A 16,738-nucleotide genomic window follows, 5' to 3' on the forward strand; every position below is an offset into this window, starting at 1 on the left:
CTGTGATTGTAGGGTTGAATGCTAGATTGCTTTGAGAAAATTCCATTTATATAATTATACTTATGCAATCAAATCCAAAATGAATTGCAAGTTTCACATGCTTAGTTTCAAATAAGATACAGTCCCTTGAGCTATCTGGTTGATAGAGAGAATCATAGATTAAATGAGGCTCTAGGGAATTTCTAGAGGTCAATGGGCGCAACCTTTCACTGAAGGCAGAGCCAGCTTTCAAGTTGGATCCAAATTCAAAGCTAGATGAGGTTGCTCAGGCTTTTTCCAGTTGCATTGATACTGTCTTTGAGAGTGGTGATGCCACCACTTCTCTATCAATCACTTTTCTAGCACCTCAGTGTTTGGTAACACTTGCTCTGTCGTTCCAAATGAGACTTCCCCTTGATGCTGCTTGTGTCTCTTGCCCTCTTCTCTTTTGCTGTGCACCCTCAAAAAGAGCCTGGCTCTGCCTGCTCTGTAACTATTCAGTAAGAAGTTGCACATGTTGGTAAGGAACGCTGCTATTTTGATCAAACCTGGCACTCTCAACACATCTTTGGTATCAGATGCCCCACCTCCCTAACCATGCTGATGACAGCCTGTAGGACCTGCTTCCATTTGCCAGCTCCTGTTTTTGGGGAGATATTGGGGACCCCAATACTGTTCATAGTATTCCACATAAGGGAAGAAAACAGTTTGGTTTCAAGTTCTATGAGTAGAACTTTTTCATCTTCTGAAATTGTTTGTTGTACTGGAGACTTAGTTTCCCAGTCTTCCTTTCACTTATCTGTGGTCATAGCATTTGCTGTATTATGGTACTTAAACCTTTGGGTTGTTTTCTTCGGGGACTTTGCAAACAATGGACTGCCACAAATGAGACAGAGGTTGGAGACCAGGAGCACAAGTCAGAGAATCTCTGCAGAATGAAAAGAAATACCTGGGTAAGGGAAGGGCCTTGCATGTACACTTGGTAAAGCTGTATTCTTTACCATTGCTACTTCCAAGCATAGCATAACAGGCTAAATTATTTGCTTCTAAGAATAATGAGTGTCTTTTTATACATTAGCTAGCAGTAGCTTAAGAAAAAAATGTAACACTAATTGTAATTTGCAGTTTTTATCCAAAAACACCCAACATTTCTTTTATCAGTATTGATTTATGATTTGGTCAAACCTCCCATTAAATATTACAGTTTCAGAAGGGTTCTTAAATGCTGCTTTTTGAGAAGCAAAATGCATCCCCTCTCCACTCAGTCATTAAGTGTCCCTTTAATAATAAGTAAAGAAAATGAAAACTATATTGTAGGTGTTATCTCAGAATTCTGGGCTGTTTTTTTGCTATAATTAGACCACAAAATGTGGTAAAGTAGAGCACTTCAAAAAGAGAAAGTGTTTTAGGCTATTTCGTGAAACAATTTCTGGTTTTCATTTCTTCATACTCAATAGAAGTAGTAAGCTGAAATAGTTTAATCTATTTCGTAATGCTTTAAAGCAAAAATTACCTTTTTCATATTTTAAGATTATTTTTTTCATATTTGCATATTGGTTAGATGCTTCATAAAACCAGTAGTATCCAGCAGTAGTACTGTTACTAGTAGCAATTGCTGTTTATGAATTTGTAAGAAATTTGATCCTTGAACTGGCTGTTCTGCATTAATGAGTAGCACTAATCTGAACAATAGCCTTATACATATTGACATTGAGGTGTTTTTTTTATGGTGGGAAATCTGAAAGTTACAGATGTTCATGTTTTCTTGGTTTGCATAATTATATTTGATGAGTTGCTTGTGTTTTTTAATGATAGATGTACACTTCCTGTTTTGTGGACGTATTTCTGTCATGACTACAGAACAGGATAAACAGTGGGATTAGCTGCATTTTATAAATGCAACTGCCAAAATCTCAGTTGTTTTAACCATATTGATGGCAAGAGCACAAGTCTTAAACCCATTGTCATTTGGAGACAGTCTTTGAGGGAGAAGGAGAGAAACTGAGAAGAAGGAGAGAGGCCTGTTCTTTGAGATATTCATTCTACATTCAAAACTTTGGGATGTTTTCTCACAAATTTTGTTCTTGTCCCTAAGATCCTCTGCCTGAGCTGGGTGTTTGATTCAGTTCCATTGGCTGATTCCCTGTCCCAGTTCTGGTGTGTGGTTTGTTTCTCTTGCTTGGCTGGCAGGCAGTGGGAAGGAGAGAGCTCGCATCTCTGGGTGGCTCACATGTTGGATTCAGTCTCGGGAACTTGGCATTCAAAGTCTTCCCCACAGAACTCTTTCAGCAGAAGCAATATAGAGGACTGGATACACACTGTATAAACTAATTTAATTTTCCCCACCATTTGCAGAATTTGGTATCAGCATTTGTAACTATGCAGATTAGTAGTGAAAGGTCAGATAGTCTATTTTGCATAGCAGTAGGGAAAAACTATATTTCAGTTTGACAGATAATGTACAAATGTCAGAGTGTCTGCAGAGTCCTGTTCCTGCTGGCAGTTTGCAGTAATGAGAATAAATTGCAGTAAAGTGGGAATAAGCACCTAATTTATTTGAGAGCATTTATCCTTGAAAGGTTTGAAACCTGAAATTCCAGGGACATAATTTGAGATGATTTTATGTATCTGTAAAGGCCAGTAATTGCAAGTTGCTCTAAGGCATTGCTAGCTGCCCTGTGATTTTAGTGGATCTCTAAGAATGTGATACCCTCAAGTCCCTATCCCAAAATATTTACATACAGCAATTAATGAAGAACTGACTGAATGCATGCACAGGCAAGCATGCATTTAATTAACTTCAAAGAGGTGTGGAGAAACCTTTGAAAAATGCAGAAACTCTATTGTTTTAAAATCTGAGGCTTTCATGAGGAATGGTTTTGCTTTTTCTATGTCCACTTTGCAAAACTATTCTACAAAGATAATTGTATTTCTAGAAAGATAAAATTTTTGGTTTAATATTAATGGAAGTGAGCAGATGACTCTGGCGAATAGTTCAGTTACTGATTCCAAGGGCTGTTTTTTCCAACTTGTAAATGAGAAAATGAATGGGTGTTTCTGTTAACCTAAAAACACTTGTTTTAAAAGAATTCACTGAGAAAGAGTGATGTAGACTTCTTTAGGAACTTGAAACAATGAATCATAAATTTGAGCATCTGTGAGCAGTAATGGTGGATACTTCAGGAAGGGGTAAGAATAAAGTGTGACTCTGGTGTCTTGTGATGAGATGTCCTCATCAAGCTCACAGCCTTGTCCTCAATGCTGGAAATTAGAGATATAAATTCTGTGATGCAGGACATTGCGTCGTGGATGTATGTTTAAACTCACATTTCTTTGCAACAAGCAGTTGGTATCAAAATCAGTAACTTGCAGTTAAATGTTGATCCCTTTTTTGTCACTTGTTACTTGATGTCATGCAGTTGGGGAGGACATTATGGTGAGGAAAATGGAAAGTATTGACATTTTTATTTCAGTGCAAACATTTGAAATTTAAATTGATGATGTTTCTGTTCACCACTTGAAGGCTTTCCTTCTCCTGGTTCAAATTTGCATTCCCTCCTTCTTACTATGGGTAATAATCTTGGAAAACTGAGGGTGTAACAACCTTTCTTGCTATTGTCTGCCCTTTCATAGCTGATCAGTGTTGTCCATTGCTTAGCTGAAAATACCATTTGATGTCACTGCAAAGTAAAGAAGCTACATTGTCAAATTCTGCAGCAGTCAACAGCTGTTAAAAAACAGTGCAGTCAAGTCTCATGTGCTTTGCCCCAAGAAGAGGATCACAGAGAAGATGCATGTTTAAGAAATCACAGAACAGTTGAGGCTGAACAGGGACCTCTGAAGGCTGTCCAGTTTTCAGTCAGTAAATATACTTGCGACCTTTAAAAACAAATAGGATTATTACTGCTTTGCTAGATAACAGAGTTCTGTATCCAAATAATATTGCTTCCTGAGGTAAAAGAGAATGAGAGGGTCAGACATAATGTTTAACCAAAGATTCAATTTTAAAGAAGAAGATTAAGTTGCTACAATATTGAAGACCTAATTTTTCTCTTATTTTTTATATTCCACTGTTACGTAAGGACATTAATGAAAGCAAAACCAAACTCATAAGATGTGGGGGGAGGTGGACTGGTGTTTTGACAGTCTTAAGGTATGTTTGAGAGTTTTGGTGTTGTTAAGTCAAATATTTTAAAGGTGGGTTTGGGTGGCACTAGTGGGAACAAAGAGGAGACAAAGCAAAGCCTATGGAAGATAAACTGTGTACTTGGGTCTTGCAGAGTCTGTTCTGAGCTGGAGGGAGAAGTGAAGATAAAAGACTCAACCTCTTGTTTCAGGGCTGGATGTTTGGATAAAGGTTGTGATAGTATGGATACAGAGGATACAGGCTGTAGCTACTAAATAATGGGAAAAGAACTTAAAACTTAGGGGTTGGTTTATTTTGCTCCTTGTGGAGTAGGAAAGTAAACATGTTAGCTGTGCAGAGAAAATTACCATTTCAGTCACCAGTTGTAGTCTTCCATAATCATGGAAGCAGCCATGAGTGACTGGTATGGAAGGCAGACAAAGCACATATTCTCTGTACAGCCATGCACTGAATGCCATAAAATGTATCCGTTCTTGTAAAAAAAAAAAAGGTAGTAAAAAATCAAAACCTGAAAGAGAGATGAAGGGTGCCTCTAGTGTATTAGGCCTAAAGAACAGCTGATATCTATTAAGTAAAATTCTTAGATGGGATAATTTTGTGTATTCTTTATAATCTACATTCAGTGTTGATATTGCAAATGAATATACCAACCAGACACCTGAGAACTGAAAGGCCTTGGTGTCACTACTAGATTTTATGCAGCTAGCCTGTAGCTGTGGCAGTCTTCAGTGCCTCAGAGTGCCTCAGAAGTTGGTTTTATATATATAAATATATATATTATTTACTTATATAATATATAAATTATATATATAATACATTATTAATGATATATAATATATATAATTTATACTATATATATTATATATATGTATATTAAAAATAATATACACATATATGCACATACACGCACACACATAAAGTTAATGGTAGCAATCCAGCCTGCTTTAAACATTAAAATGAAAGACAGATACCAAGGGAGTCCCATCCTCTCTAAGAAACAGACAGTGCAGCTGCAGATTGGCAGGGAGAAGAAGAGAAAGCCAGAACTAGAAATACAGGAAAAACATTTTTAACTAGTTTCAAAGACGTTGTAAGATCCCTCACAAACTTCTGTGTCATTTTAACTCTCTGAAGCCTCTGCTTTGACTTTCTTTACATATGATTCAAATACATGCCCTTTGCATTTTGATGGCCAGGTTCTGACATTTGCCTTGTGACTGAGTTCCCTGTCCCTGTCATGCCAGATTGGCATCTCGTTCGGACCTTCCACTTCATTGTATTTTTGCAACATGCCAAATTTCATTTTATCCAATGGATTCCAAGTTCTTCAGGGCTGCTGGTCTCAGAGGTTTTCCTTTTGCATTCAAGCCAGGAACTCGTTTTTTATGTGTATGTAGTTCCTGTGCCCACAGCTAAGTGTTTTGGGGTTCATTTCTTGTGAGAAAACATTTTTTTTCCAGGATGGTAAGAGCAATTAGATACCACTTTTTCAGATTTCAAATTTAGGGTGCCACTTGGCTTAGGGAGCTTGGCACTGTTGCTTTACTGCAGTTTGGTATGTATTTCTAAGGCTAGGCAAAATACAGAGTACCTGCATTGCATTTGATTGATTGGAAGGAATGACCTAATATACACTTTATTTGCTGTGAAAAGGTTTGTCAGCGTTATTATTCACTGTGCACGGACCCTTGGTACATACAGAGGAACCTGATACAGCCCTGAAAGGACCAACAGCTGAAATATACAGGCTGTGTATTTAACAGCACTGCACCAGTTGTTACATTCCAACAAGAATAACAAATGGTGGCAGAGGACTGAAATACCAAATTAAGTTCATAACACTGCTCTGTGTGACTGTCATTTTCTTGGTTTAGTATCCAGTGTATTCTGAAATATTCTGAGAGCAGTCATCTGAAGTAAATCTGATTTTTTTTCCTTCTTTTTAAAGCTAGGCTGTTAATTAAAATACATGCAGAGGTTTTGGGGAAAATGGCTTTTAGGAGGCTTTTTAAATTTTCTAAATCAGCTACAGTATATGTATCATGTGATGCATAGGCTGGCTGTGGGAAGCACAAGCATGTAAAACCAGAATAACTTGTTGGCACTGACTGCTCCCATGGGACTGCAAAACTCTGTAACATTCTTATTGGAAATAGCATAATTCCTTGCTACTCTACTCAGCCTTAACCTTCAGGTACATTTTTTGGCAATTCTTCTCACCTCTTGACCAAAAAAAGTATTTAATTTTCTGAGGTTTTTTTAATGGTTTGGTTTTGTTTTTGCAGCTAGAATGTGTATCATCTTTTGTGGTTCATAATATTTTGGACATTTCAATACACTAATGTTAGAATTAAATAGCAAAATCTAGAAGCATAAAAGAGTTTCACATGCAAACGTATTGGCAATGACTTACAGAGCATTTTACTGGGTGAGAAGAAGCTGTTCTAAATGGTGTTTCCTGGCTTTTCTTTTATTTTTCCCATGTTTCTGCAGATCAGTATATGCACACTTTCAGTTTGAGAATACAGCTCAGACATACTCTGTATTTTCAAAAATGCTTCATTAGTCATATTTTTTTTCTGAAATTGCTTGATTAACTGGTGCTCCAGAGTGACTTGCAGCCTCATAGCTGACTTCCAAATCCAGTAAGACTGCTCATGCAGTATTTGCCATGCATAAATCTTGGCTTCAGATGGGGTGGTTTTCCTTTTGAAGGTTTTCCAGTGTGAATGCTAGAACTAGTTCACATTGCTTGAATAATTAACATTCTCGTTGTATGCTCAGTTGGTAACAATTATGGCAAGACAGAATTTAGTACCATTTACTTTACCTGTTAGGAGAACTGTAGGCAAATGTTACTCATGAAAGAATGCTTTGTATACATTGAAAATTTTAGTTAAAACTGTTTTCTAGTTGGAATTGGAATTCATATATAAATCCCTCTTTTTAAGCACAAGATGCCAAGCAAAATATTTAATCTTCCAATACGTACCTCGTGTACATGAATTAAAAAAGTAGAGGTGCATGTGAAAGAAGCAAGTACTGTACAGGGCCCTTGTTTGAGGGGATTTTTTCATTCCCCCTTCTGCACTTGGCCATTTGCTGTCCGGGTTTTCCTTTTCCACTGCCTGATGGTGCTTGCCCAGCCCGTGTGCCCTGCTGACGTCCCTCTGGCAGGGAACTCTGTGGCTCTCCTGGTCTCTTCCACTCCTGCCCTCAGCCCGCTGTGGAGTTGCACTCCCAGTGTCTGAGGCTGAAGAGTGAAAGCTCTCAGGGTGTTTCTGGCCTTGCATGTCTGGTAGAAATCTCAGTTTTCACCAGCTTCTAAAAAGCCGATAAGGGAACAAATGCTTAGAATGTGGAGACTGGCCAATATGCTGAAGTGGCCATCTGGGAGCTGCTGTAATTTTGGAAGGAATTCCAGAAGAATTTTGGGAAGGATTGTAAGGATTTTAGCATACCTCTCACCCAGGAAACATTGAAGCACTGAGATAAGAATCAAAACACTGACTCTCCTCTTAAAATAGAAAAAAAGAAAACAGCATTAAAAAACCTTTTTGAAACTGTGACTCACTCAAATGGTTATTAAGAAGAAGCTATATATATCGCTTGGCAGCTAGAAAAATCAACTTACCTTGTTCATATCTGAAGATAGTCTCTACCCTACCACTCAAGTTTTTAAATCATATTGTCATGCAATAAGTACATTGTGAAAATTGTTACAGCCCTGGTAACAGGTTTATAACTGTTCTGCCTATTTTGTACCTCAGGATGTGTTTGTTCACTGGTACTTACTCTTGTAGTTTATCACCATCAGAGCTTTATCTTAGTGAAGTCGTGAATTTATCTGTGAATTCAGATATGTATGCTTCTGTATTTATTTATTTTTTTTTATGTTTCTGGCCTGTGTCATTCCTGAAAACAAGGGTAGACCTGTGAAGACCCAGAAAGCAGAAGACAAAAAAAGATAAAAAATTCAGTAATTCTTTCATCCCTTCATATCTAGGCAATCTAATGGTTTTGGAGGTGCATGACTCATGGTCACATACACTCAAGAGAGCATAATACTAATTCCACTTGATTTCAAGTTGCCTCCCTCCAGGGAAATAGTGCTCTTTCACTACAGGAGTCTGACTGAACATGCATGTACGGCATGTGCAGGCTTTTAGCTGTAGTTCTCACACACCGTCTGTAGAGAGGGAAACACACAAATCCACATGGTTCCCGTCAGGAAGTCCATTCCCACATTTCTCAATGCAATGTGATAATCTTTTAAATGCTGCCTGCAGCCCTCAGCCAGTGCTGTCCCTTTCCTCTCAAGTCCATGTTGATGTTTTTGTTCCCAAAAACCCTCATCATTTTTGGGTCTTAACTCGTGCAGCATGTGATGTTCTAGTCTCTAAAATGAGAACTGGGTCTCAAGGAACAGTGTTTTACAGTCGTATTTTCTCTTCTTTTTGGACTGTTCTGTTGACAGAGTGAGTCTCAGAAAGCTCAGCTCTTGACCATGGAATTTATGATGGTTCACTAATTTTTTGGCTGGATGCTTTTTTTTTTCCTGCTCCTTCATAATGAGAAGTTTAAAAATACTCTGTGACTCAAGTATTCATTGTCAATGTACATGAGATTGAATACACTCAGCTGCAAGTGATGTTGAATCTACCTTAGACTGTTGTCTTGTGGAAGAAAAGAAGCTGGGTTTTTCCCAAATACTACCTTTTTTTTTTTTTATTTAAATAAAGTTGAGACATTGAGTATGTGGTAATAGTGTAATAGTCATTTGCCACAGTATGGAGGGAGGTTATGCTAGTTTCCATGTGAGGGAAAAGTCAGCATTGCAGCCTTCTTGTGCTTTTACAGCAGTCTTCTGAGAGTCTATTAACCACAATTTTAAATTTTCACTGAAAGCTTACACTTCCACCACAGTTTAAGGAAAACCTCTGTATGGTAAAATACTTTGGGAAAAACACATCCAGAATAAATATTGGACATTCTACATGTCCAATATTTAGTCATTTTAATACACAAAATCTGTGTTATATACTGTGTTAATACCATGTTAATACCATATACTGTGTGCTTGGCTATGAAAATCAAAAAGTTTTGTAATCACTAAACTCACAGCATTCACAGGAGGCTATCTCCAGCACCTTGTTTCCTCATTTAAATAATAATTTAGGAGATTTTGTGGATGTCTGCATTATTCCCAAGATTGATCCTGTGAATTTCAAAGTAATGGAAGCAGGATTTCCTCTGAGAGCCTTTCCTCTAGGACTACTTTCCTCTTTGGAGGTGTGGCTTTACTGCACATAATCATACTTATTTAAGTAGTTTATGCAGAAAATGACATCCCGTTGATTTCAAAGGGGTATTTTTACATTATAACCTTTTAAAAGGTAAAGTACAAAACTGCAGAGGAAAGAAATTGGAGCTATAAAGAGCAGAGTCATGAGGTAAACCAAACTGTGAGATGCTTAAAATTAGTGGTATTACCTGCAGGTCACCAGAGAAATGACACTATTTCAGTTTAAAGTGCAAGGATGTAACCTGTCAACACAAAAGGTGTGGTCAGATATCCAGACCAGCTACTGTAATCACTTTCAAAAGGTGTCTACACACGACTGTATCCCTGAGGAGTTGTACAAAGGTGCATTTTCAGGTGCTGGTATCTGAAATTGCCGTCAGAAGTTGGAACAGCCCTGTGAGTCGGGCGCCTCTGATACATGATGAGCATCTCCACTTGCAGATACCAGTTTAATGCTTTAAAAACCTCTTTTGGAGGTTTTTAAAGAAAGTCAAGTCACAGGAGCTTTCTTTTCCCTCCCTGTCTGTGACTTGTTCCAGTTGTCAGGAACAGCCCTCAGTGTTGCTCTGCTCGCTCGGCGCTGCAATTTCCTTTCAGCTCTCTCTTGGAGGAAGTGAAACCACTGAGATGTATTTTTGCTTTTTGAGGTGCCAGAGCAAAATGAAGCACTGCAGGCAGGAGAGAAAGGTAGCTGAGAAGAGCTGCCCTTACAGCGAGGAGGAGAACCCCATAATCTCTCTGTGATAGCTTCTGACAATGTTTCAAAGTACATGATAAAGTGTGCGCTGCATTTACCACAATAAATACGCCACAGGCCAGTCTTCACCTTGGGTGTTTTGCTTCTCTTTCTGTTGCCAGCAGTAAAAACTGCACTTACATTAGATGAACAAGTAAGTAATAGCTTTGCTGTTATTTAAGGAAGTATGTGTGTTCATTCTGAAGAAGCTCTACTCTTACTGTTTAAACTGAATTTTATTCAGGCTGTGAAATAAATTTTAAGTCTTTGTCATTGGTGAGGAGGAAAAAAATCTGATTATAACTGCAAAGAGTTAGCGAGTTCCTTTTTTGGATTGGCTGAAATACTGAAGTATGAAATTTACATATTTAGCAATTAAATTGGAACCCGTGTAACAGCACAGGGAAAACGAAACTAATTTCTAGTGTATTTATAGCAAAGTAGATGGAAAGTAAGCCATGCTGAATAGCCCCAAAACTTGGACAGATATTAGAAAAATACCTTAAGAATTTGGTGGCTTTCAGAATGGAGCAGTTCCTGTTTTGGTTAGCAAGGGTAACTACATGTTGTGTTGTACTTTGTAAAATGTAAAATTATGTAACTTTCCGACACTTTCCACTGTGTGGAAGTGTCGGAAAGAAGACATCATAAGCAATAATAATGAGACTTTAATTAATAAAAGTTCTGAAATAACAATTGATATTCCTGTTTTGGAAGAGAAAGAAAGTTTTCATTCATCCGTAGATCTTTGTAAAGCATTGGCTGTTGAGTTCTAGAATTTGACCACCCTTTGGAAAACATGGATTAGTTCCACTTTAATAGTAACTGTTGCAGTTTTAGCTTTAAAAGCACAGAAAGAAAATCAAATGTTTTCAGTTCAAAATGACTGCTCAGCATCTTTAATGTCTTCCTGTATCTTTGTGGTTGAGAAGTGTGTCTGTCTTGTGATCGTGAGTGCTTTGCCCAAGAGAGATAACAAGGGCTTCTTTGGTTTTTGAGTGTCCTCTTGCAGTAAAGATTTTAAAAAATGTACTCAGACTCTTCATACTTCAAAACAAAATACTGATATGCACTAAAAGTTGTAATGAACAAACCTGTTTGAAAGTTTACGGGATGATAAAAAGTGAGCTTGTTATTAAGCTTCTCAAAGATACTCTTGAATTAAAAATACAGATTTGTGTTTCATGTCCTGAAGGACAAGTTTCTTCTATTTGCTGGAACCCCTGAGGCACCCTGTGTCTGAACACACCCAGCTGCCCACATACCAGCAGTTAAGAGGAAACCTTTTCCAAATTCAGGGACTTACTGTCTGACATCTGCCGAGTTGATGTTTTCATTAAAAGAAAAAAAAAAAAAGAAAATATTTCCAGTCCCTGTGTTTGCTAAGCAAACCTTTCATATGTACAGTAAATGTAAACAGATGTAGTCTTCCTTCCCCCTGTCTGAGACTCCAGGAGAGCTGCAGCACAAAGGCAGCCATTTCCCAGACAATTCTACTTGAAAATACCAGCTCACCTGTGTCTTAATGGAGAGAGTGCTGCCCAGGGAGGGTCAAAAAGTTGTTGCTGACAACAGAACAGGTGATAACATTTCACAAGTCAAGTTTCTGAAGCATTGTTTGGGGTCTTCTAGCAAGAACTTTTTTTTCTTTTGAACAAAAGTACAAACCAGTCATTCAGTGTAATCAAACATAGTTTTAGAAGTGGAAATGTGGTCTAGGATCTACTTCATTGGTCACAAAAAGATACATTTAAAAGGTTATGCTCTCAATTGTTATGAAAATCCCTAGAAAGTAAATGTCTTGCTTTTACTGCATAAAATATAGGACATAGAAATGTTAATCTTTACTTGCTTTTCTTGTGAAAACCGGTGTCTTCAGATTCCATCCAGAGAATCTCAGTGTTGTTTGCTGACCCATGGTATTTAGTCTTTCTTTTGTATTTCTGCATGGATATCTATAGATACATATAAAATAGATGTCTTTAAAAAAATTGATGTGTTGTGTCTGCATTCACTGATCATGTAAAACACTAAGCCAGAAAAGGCTTTATAATGGTTGCTTCACTGTATTATTTTCTTTATTTGAGTAGCAGTGGTCACTTGTCATGACATTGAAATAATCCTGGTTTCAGATTTCATTACGAATGTGAAAATCAGATTAGATTTGTGACTCATCTGATCAAACTGGGCAGTTTTAGTGTCTCTATTTGAAATTCCATCACTCCATACATAGAGAGAGCTTCTACACCATTTCTGAGCAACTTCAGTTGGTATTTTCTCAAAAGTAAAACTGTCTGAAAGACTGTGAACCTAGAGAGAAAGAGTTCTAGGGATTTAAATATGGGGTTTTATCTGCAACTATGTTGCATATTTTTGTAGCGCTTAGTAAGACTATTGTGAGTGTATAAATATTCCTCAACTTGCTGTGCAGAGACTGTCTGTTTCAAAGTACTGACTGCACACTTTTTTCTTCTCCTAGTGGCCACAGATGTCTTCAACTCCAAAAGTCTGGCCATTCAGGCCCAGAAGAAGATCCTTGGAAAAATGGTGTCCAAATCAATAGCAACTACTTTGATTGATGATACAAGCAGTGATGTTTTAGATGAGCTTTACAGAGTAACAAAGGAATATACACAAAATAAAAAAGAAGCAGAGAAGATAATCAAAAACCTCATTAAAATAGTCCTCAAATTGGCAATTCTCTACAGGAACAACCAGTTTAATCAAGATGAAATAGCCCTGATGGAGAAATTCAAGAAGAAGGTTCATCAGCTGGCTAAGACCGTGGTCAGTTTCCATCAGGTGGATTATACCTTTGACAGGAACTTTTTGTCCAAACTGTTGAATGAATGTAGAGAGCTGCTCCATGAAATCATTCAGCGTCACCTAACTGCGAAGTCACACGGACGCGTCAACAATGTGTTTGATCACTTCTCTGATTGTGAATTTTTGGCTGCCTTGTACAATCCCTTTGGACCTTATAAAATCCATCTGCAGAAACTTTGTGATGGGGTCAACAAAATGCTAGATGAGGGGAACATATAAGTACTTGTGTTATAGGTGACTGCCTATCAGTTATTTGTAGATGGAACACTGTTGATTTATGAAGGAATAAGGGAGCATGCAAAGAGGTTTTTTTACATTATGACAAATCTTTCCTAAATATCTCTATTAATTGATTTCTTACTTTGCGCTATCTGTTGCTATTCAGAGTCCATCTGGAAGAAAAACTGCACATGACTTTTTTACTGTGCTTTGCCAATGGAAACAGCTTGATAAAGACAATCAAACAGAATGGTTCAAGTAGAGTAAGAGTCTTGCAAGATAGATATACAAACCAAAACAATATGCTGTCAGACAATCCGCATCTTTCATAGATTTACAGAATTAATTCTTAACTATCAGAATCCAGTAATGTTGGTAACAGACTATCATGGTGATGGTACACTCTGTAATTTCTTTCATTTACTTGTAAAATAGACATATTTGATTCAGTTATAGTCTTTTATGCTCTCTGCACAGATAACAGCTTCCTCGTGTTGCCATTATGAAGCACTGAGTTTTAAATAAAATCAGTGATGCTGTCACATAGAGTCTTAACAGCAGGCTTGTGCATCTCCAGCTCAGAGGTGAAAACTTCCTGACTGCCAGGCAGGATCTCCCAAGGAAGAGATCCTTATAGACCTGCACAGGTGCTTGCTTCCTTTGACCACATGGGGATTATTTGAGGAATAAGCTACAGGAAAATAGCCGAACAGGGGAGGAGCATTCCCAAGAAACTGCTTGTGGTACAGAATTTTAACTCTGCCTATAATAAGATAAAACACAGTGACTTCTCTGTGCAATTCCTAAAGATTTTTAGAATTCTGCTAGTAGAATCATAGAATCAATCATTTGGGCTGGAAGGGTCACAATTCTTTTTGAAAAGATGTGAGTCAGTATATCTGATATACTAGTCTGATGTGTATGATGATGTGAATTCACCAGAGTTGATAAATAAATTGCAAGCCAATTTGCTTTGTGTACAATGAAAGTAGAAGCAGAAATTAATGTTATCATTGTGTTATATACTATTTAACTAATGGAAAAATGGAACTTTAAATAATTTTTTTTTCTTCTTTTCTTACTTCTCACCTTTTATCCTTCTATTTCTTCCTCATCTTCTCTCTGCCTTGACATTGGGGATAAAAAATGTGACTTTCTAGACACTGTAATGTACTTAAAAGCATGAAGTTAATACATTTCAAACAGCCAAAGACTTTTTGTTAGGAAGCATATAAAGATTTTGCTGTTTATTTAATTGCCAGTGTTTTTGCTGTTTGCTGTGTCCTTTTGTTTTAATGAGTAAACCAAAGAATATTTGCACTCCAAACTTCTCTTGTCTTTTTTTTTCCCTTATCATATTTTAAATACTAAATTGTGCCAGCAACAAAAGCATTGCAACAATTTCAGCACTACTTGTGATGTTAAGAGAGAAATTTAAGTTTTATTCCTGTTAGGTTGGTCATTAGGCTCTCAATATTCCTGGAAAGCCGCCAGAGAAATGTGTTCAAAATGTGAATGCATTCAATGGAAGCCACTGGTGTTCAGCAGAGAGAGATGATTGATGTACTACTTGTGTGGAAACAGCTGGGAACTGATGAAAGGACACTACTCCGGGATTTGCCAAGAGCTAACTTATTAAGTTGACATCTGAAGGAGTTTCATGTAAGATCTCTTCCCATGCTTTGCCAAAACAGTAAATATGCTGTGTTCTGTCCATCAGAAGTCATGTGGAGGGATGCAACATCACGGAGAAAAATCACACAAATTGTAAAGAGTTTAGTTTCTGGTGTATTTTTTTTATCTTCCTGCCTAGAAATACCAATTCTTCCTCCTGGGGTGAAAATAAAAACGAACTTGACTTCTAGAAATTAAATCAGTTTTATCTGCAAATCCTATTTTTAAATTGTGTCCCGATTCTCCCAAAATAGCCTAATTTATAACAAATGGTAACAGTCACTGAAAGGAGGAGACAGTACCTTGTTTAGAACCAGGTGTATTACATGTGCATGCTGTGTAAAACACAGATTATCTTTGGCCATGAACTAGAATATTTTGATGCTGAAATTTTAATTTTCTCTGGGAAAAAAAACCTGCTTAAATAATCTTTGCACATTGATAATTAACACCTACTTACATGTACATGAGCCACATACATTCTCAGTACCCAGGACCTTCCTACTGAGCTGCACTGTCTGGCCATTTACTTTTTAGAAAAAGTGAAAATTGCCCATGGACATTTGATTATAAGCATGAAAACTTTTCAGCTAAGAGAACATATATTTAGCTCACATTTGAGTTACATTTTTCTGAGATGCTGTGACATTGGTTCTTGTCTGGCATTCATTTTTAATTACAAAAAAGTGAGTTCCATAATGATGAAAGAAATCAATTGTGTTTGGTTTTCAAACACCTACCATGTTCTTCTGACATAGCACTCAAGCACATGTACTTTTGCAGTTAATTTTTTTCCTGCAGCATACATAAATAGTAGCTTTAATTATGAAAACTCAGAAAGAAACTGACAGCATTTTTGCCTTTAGTACACTTGTATGAAGGCATTGACCCTCTAGCAGAAACTTGACATAGTCAAGATTTTAAAAAAGGTTACAGTATCACTGTTTAATTATGAGTAGCATAATCCCATAATTTAGTATTGCAAAATTGATAATGCTGTGTTTTAATAGGGTAATAATTATTCATACATTAAAATCCAGTCACCATTTTACAATGGGCATTTAAATCTCAGTACTTCAGGTGATGTGTATTTTTAATGTCTTTTCAACAGTTAGTTAATATGTAAAGCCTAATGCCATCAAAATACATGTTGAAGTTCTGTAACTTAAAACTAATTTTATAGCTTTTTAGAGGCATTGAAAAAGTGCTAAGTCAGACCTTGGTTACATTGTTACATAGATGTAAACAAACACGATTTCATCTATATAACGAAAACAAAATATAGGGAGGTTATCTGGGCCATTATGTGTGGGCTTTTGGCTTTTGGCCACTTCTTAATTATGTTTGTGTGCACAGACAAAAAGACACAATTGGCTAAATTACAAGCCTTATTCTTGGCCTTGAGTTCTCTTGAGATCTCTTGTATCTCCATTTAGGAGGTACAGCGATCGTAAGGAATCTGGAAGCTTTCAGCAACTGATGTGGAGTGATTTGTGATTTTGTTTTGTTTTTTTTCCCCAAATCATGTCTCCTCTAAAAAAAGATTCAACCCCACCCATAAATTCTTGTAAAACAATAGTGAGGAGATGGCCAATTGCTTTCTCATATCTCTCCCTAGTGAGATTACATTTTCCCGAGAAAACTGGGAACTGATTGTGATGACAGTTAGCTTCAGTAACTTTCCAGCCCCTTCTAGTTGTAATGGCTATAATATGACTATTTAAAGGTAAACTGGAATTCTGCATGTGGCTCTTCAAGGGATCAGAGGGTGCTCATTTTCAGGGGCTAGCAGAGAGGGATCTAGCCCACTTCATTGTAGAGGGGACAGCGTTAAGAGTGGGATGGTACGCTG

General features: G+C 37.2%; 1 protein-coding gene across 2 annotated transcripts in view; it reads left to right on the forward strand.

The window, feature by feature from the left end:
- Window positions 1-14,537, forward strand: part of TNFAIP8 (TNF alpha induced protein 8) — a 57,036-nt gene extending 42,499 nt beyond the window's left edge. For both annotated transcript variants that reach the window (XM_064735684.1, XM_064735683.1), the window contains exon 2: window positions 12,647-14,537. In XM_064735684.1, coding sequence (XP_064591754.1) covers window positions 12,647-13,212 — 566 coding nt within the window. In that variant the 3' untranslated portion in view covers window positions 13,213-14,537. The remainder of the gene's footprint in view (window positions 1-12,646) is intronic.
- The last annotated feature ends 2,201 nt before the right edge of the window (window positions 14,538-16,738 follow it).

This window comes from Zonotrichia leucophrys, chromosome Z (assembly GCF_028769735.1).
Source record: "Zonotrichia leucophrys gambelii isolate GWCS_2022_RI chromosome Z, RI_Zleu_2.0, whole genome shotgun sequence".
NCBI classification, from domain to species: Eukaryota; Metazoa; Chordata; class Aves; order Passeriformes; family Passerellidae; genus Zonotrichia; species Zonotrichia leucophrys.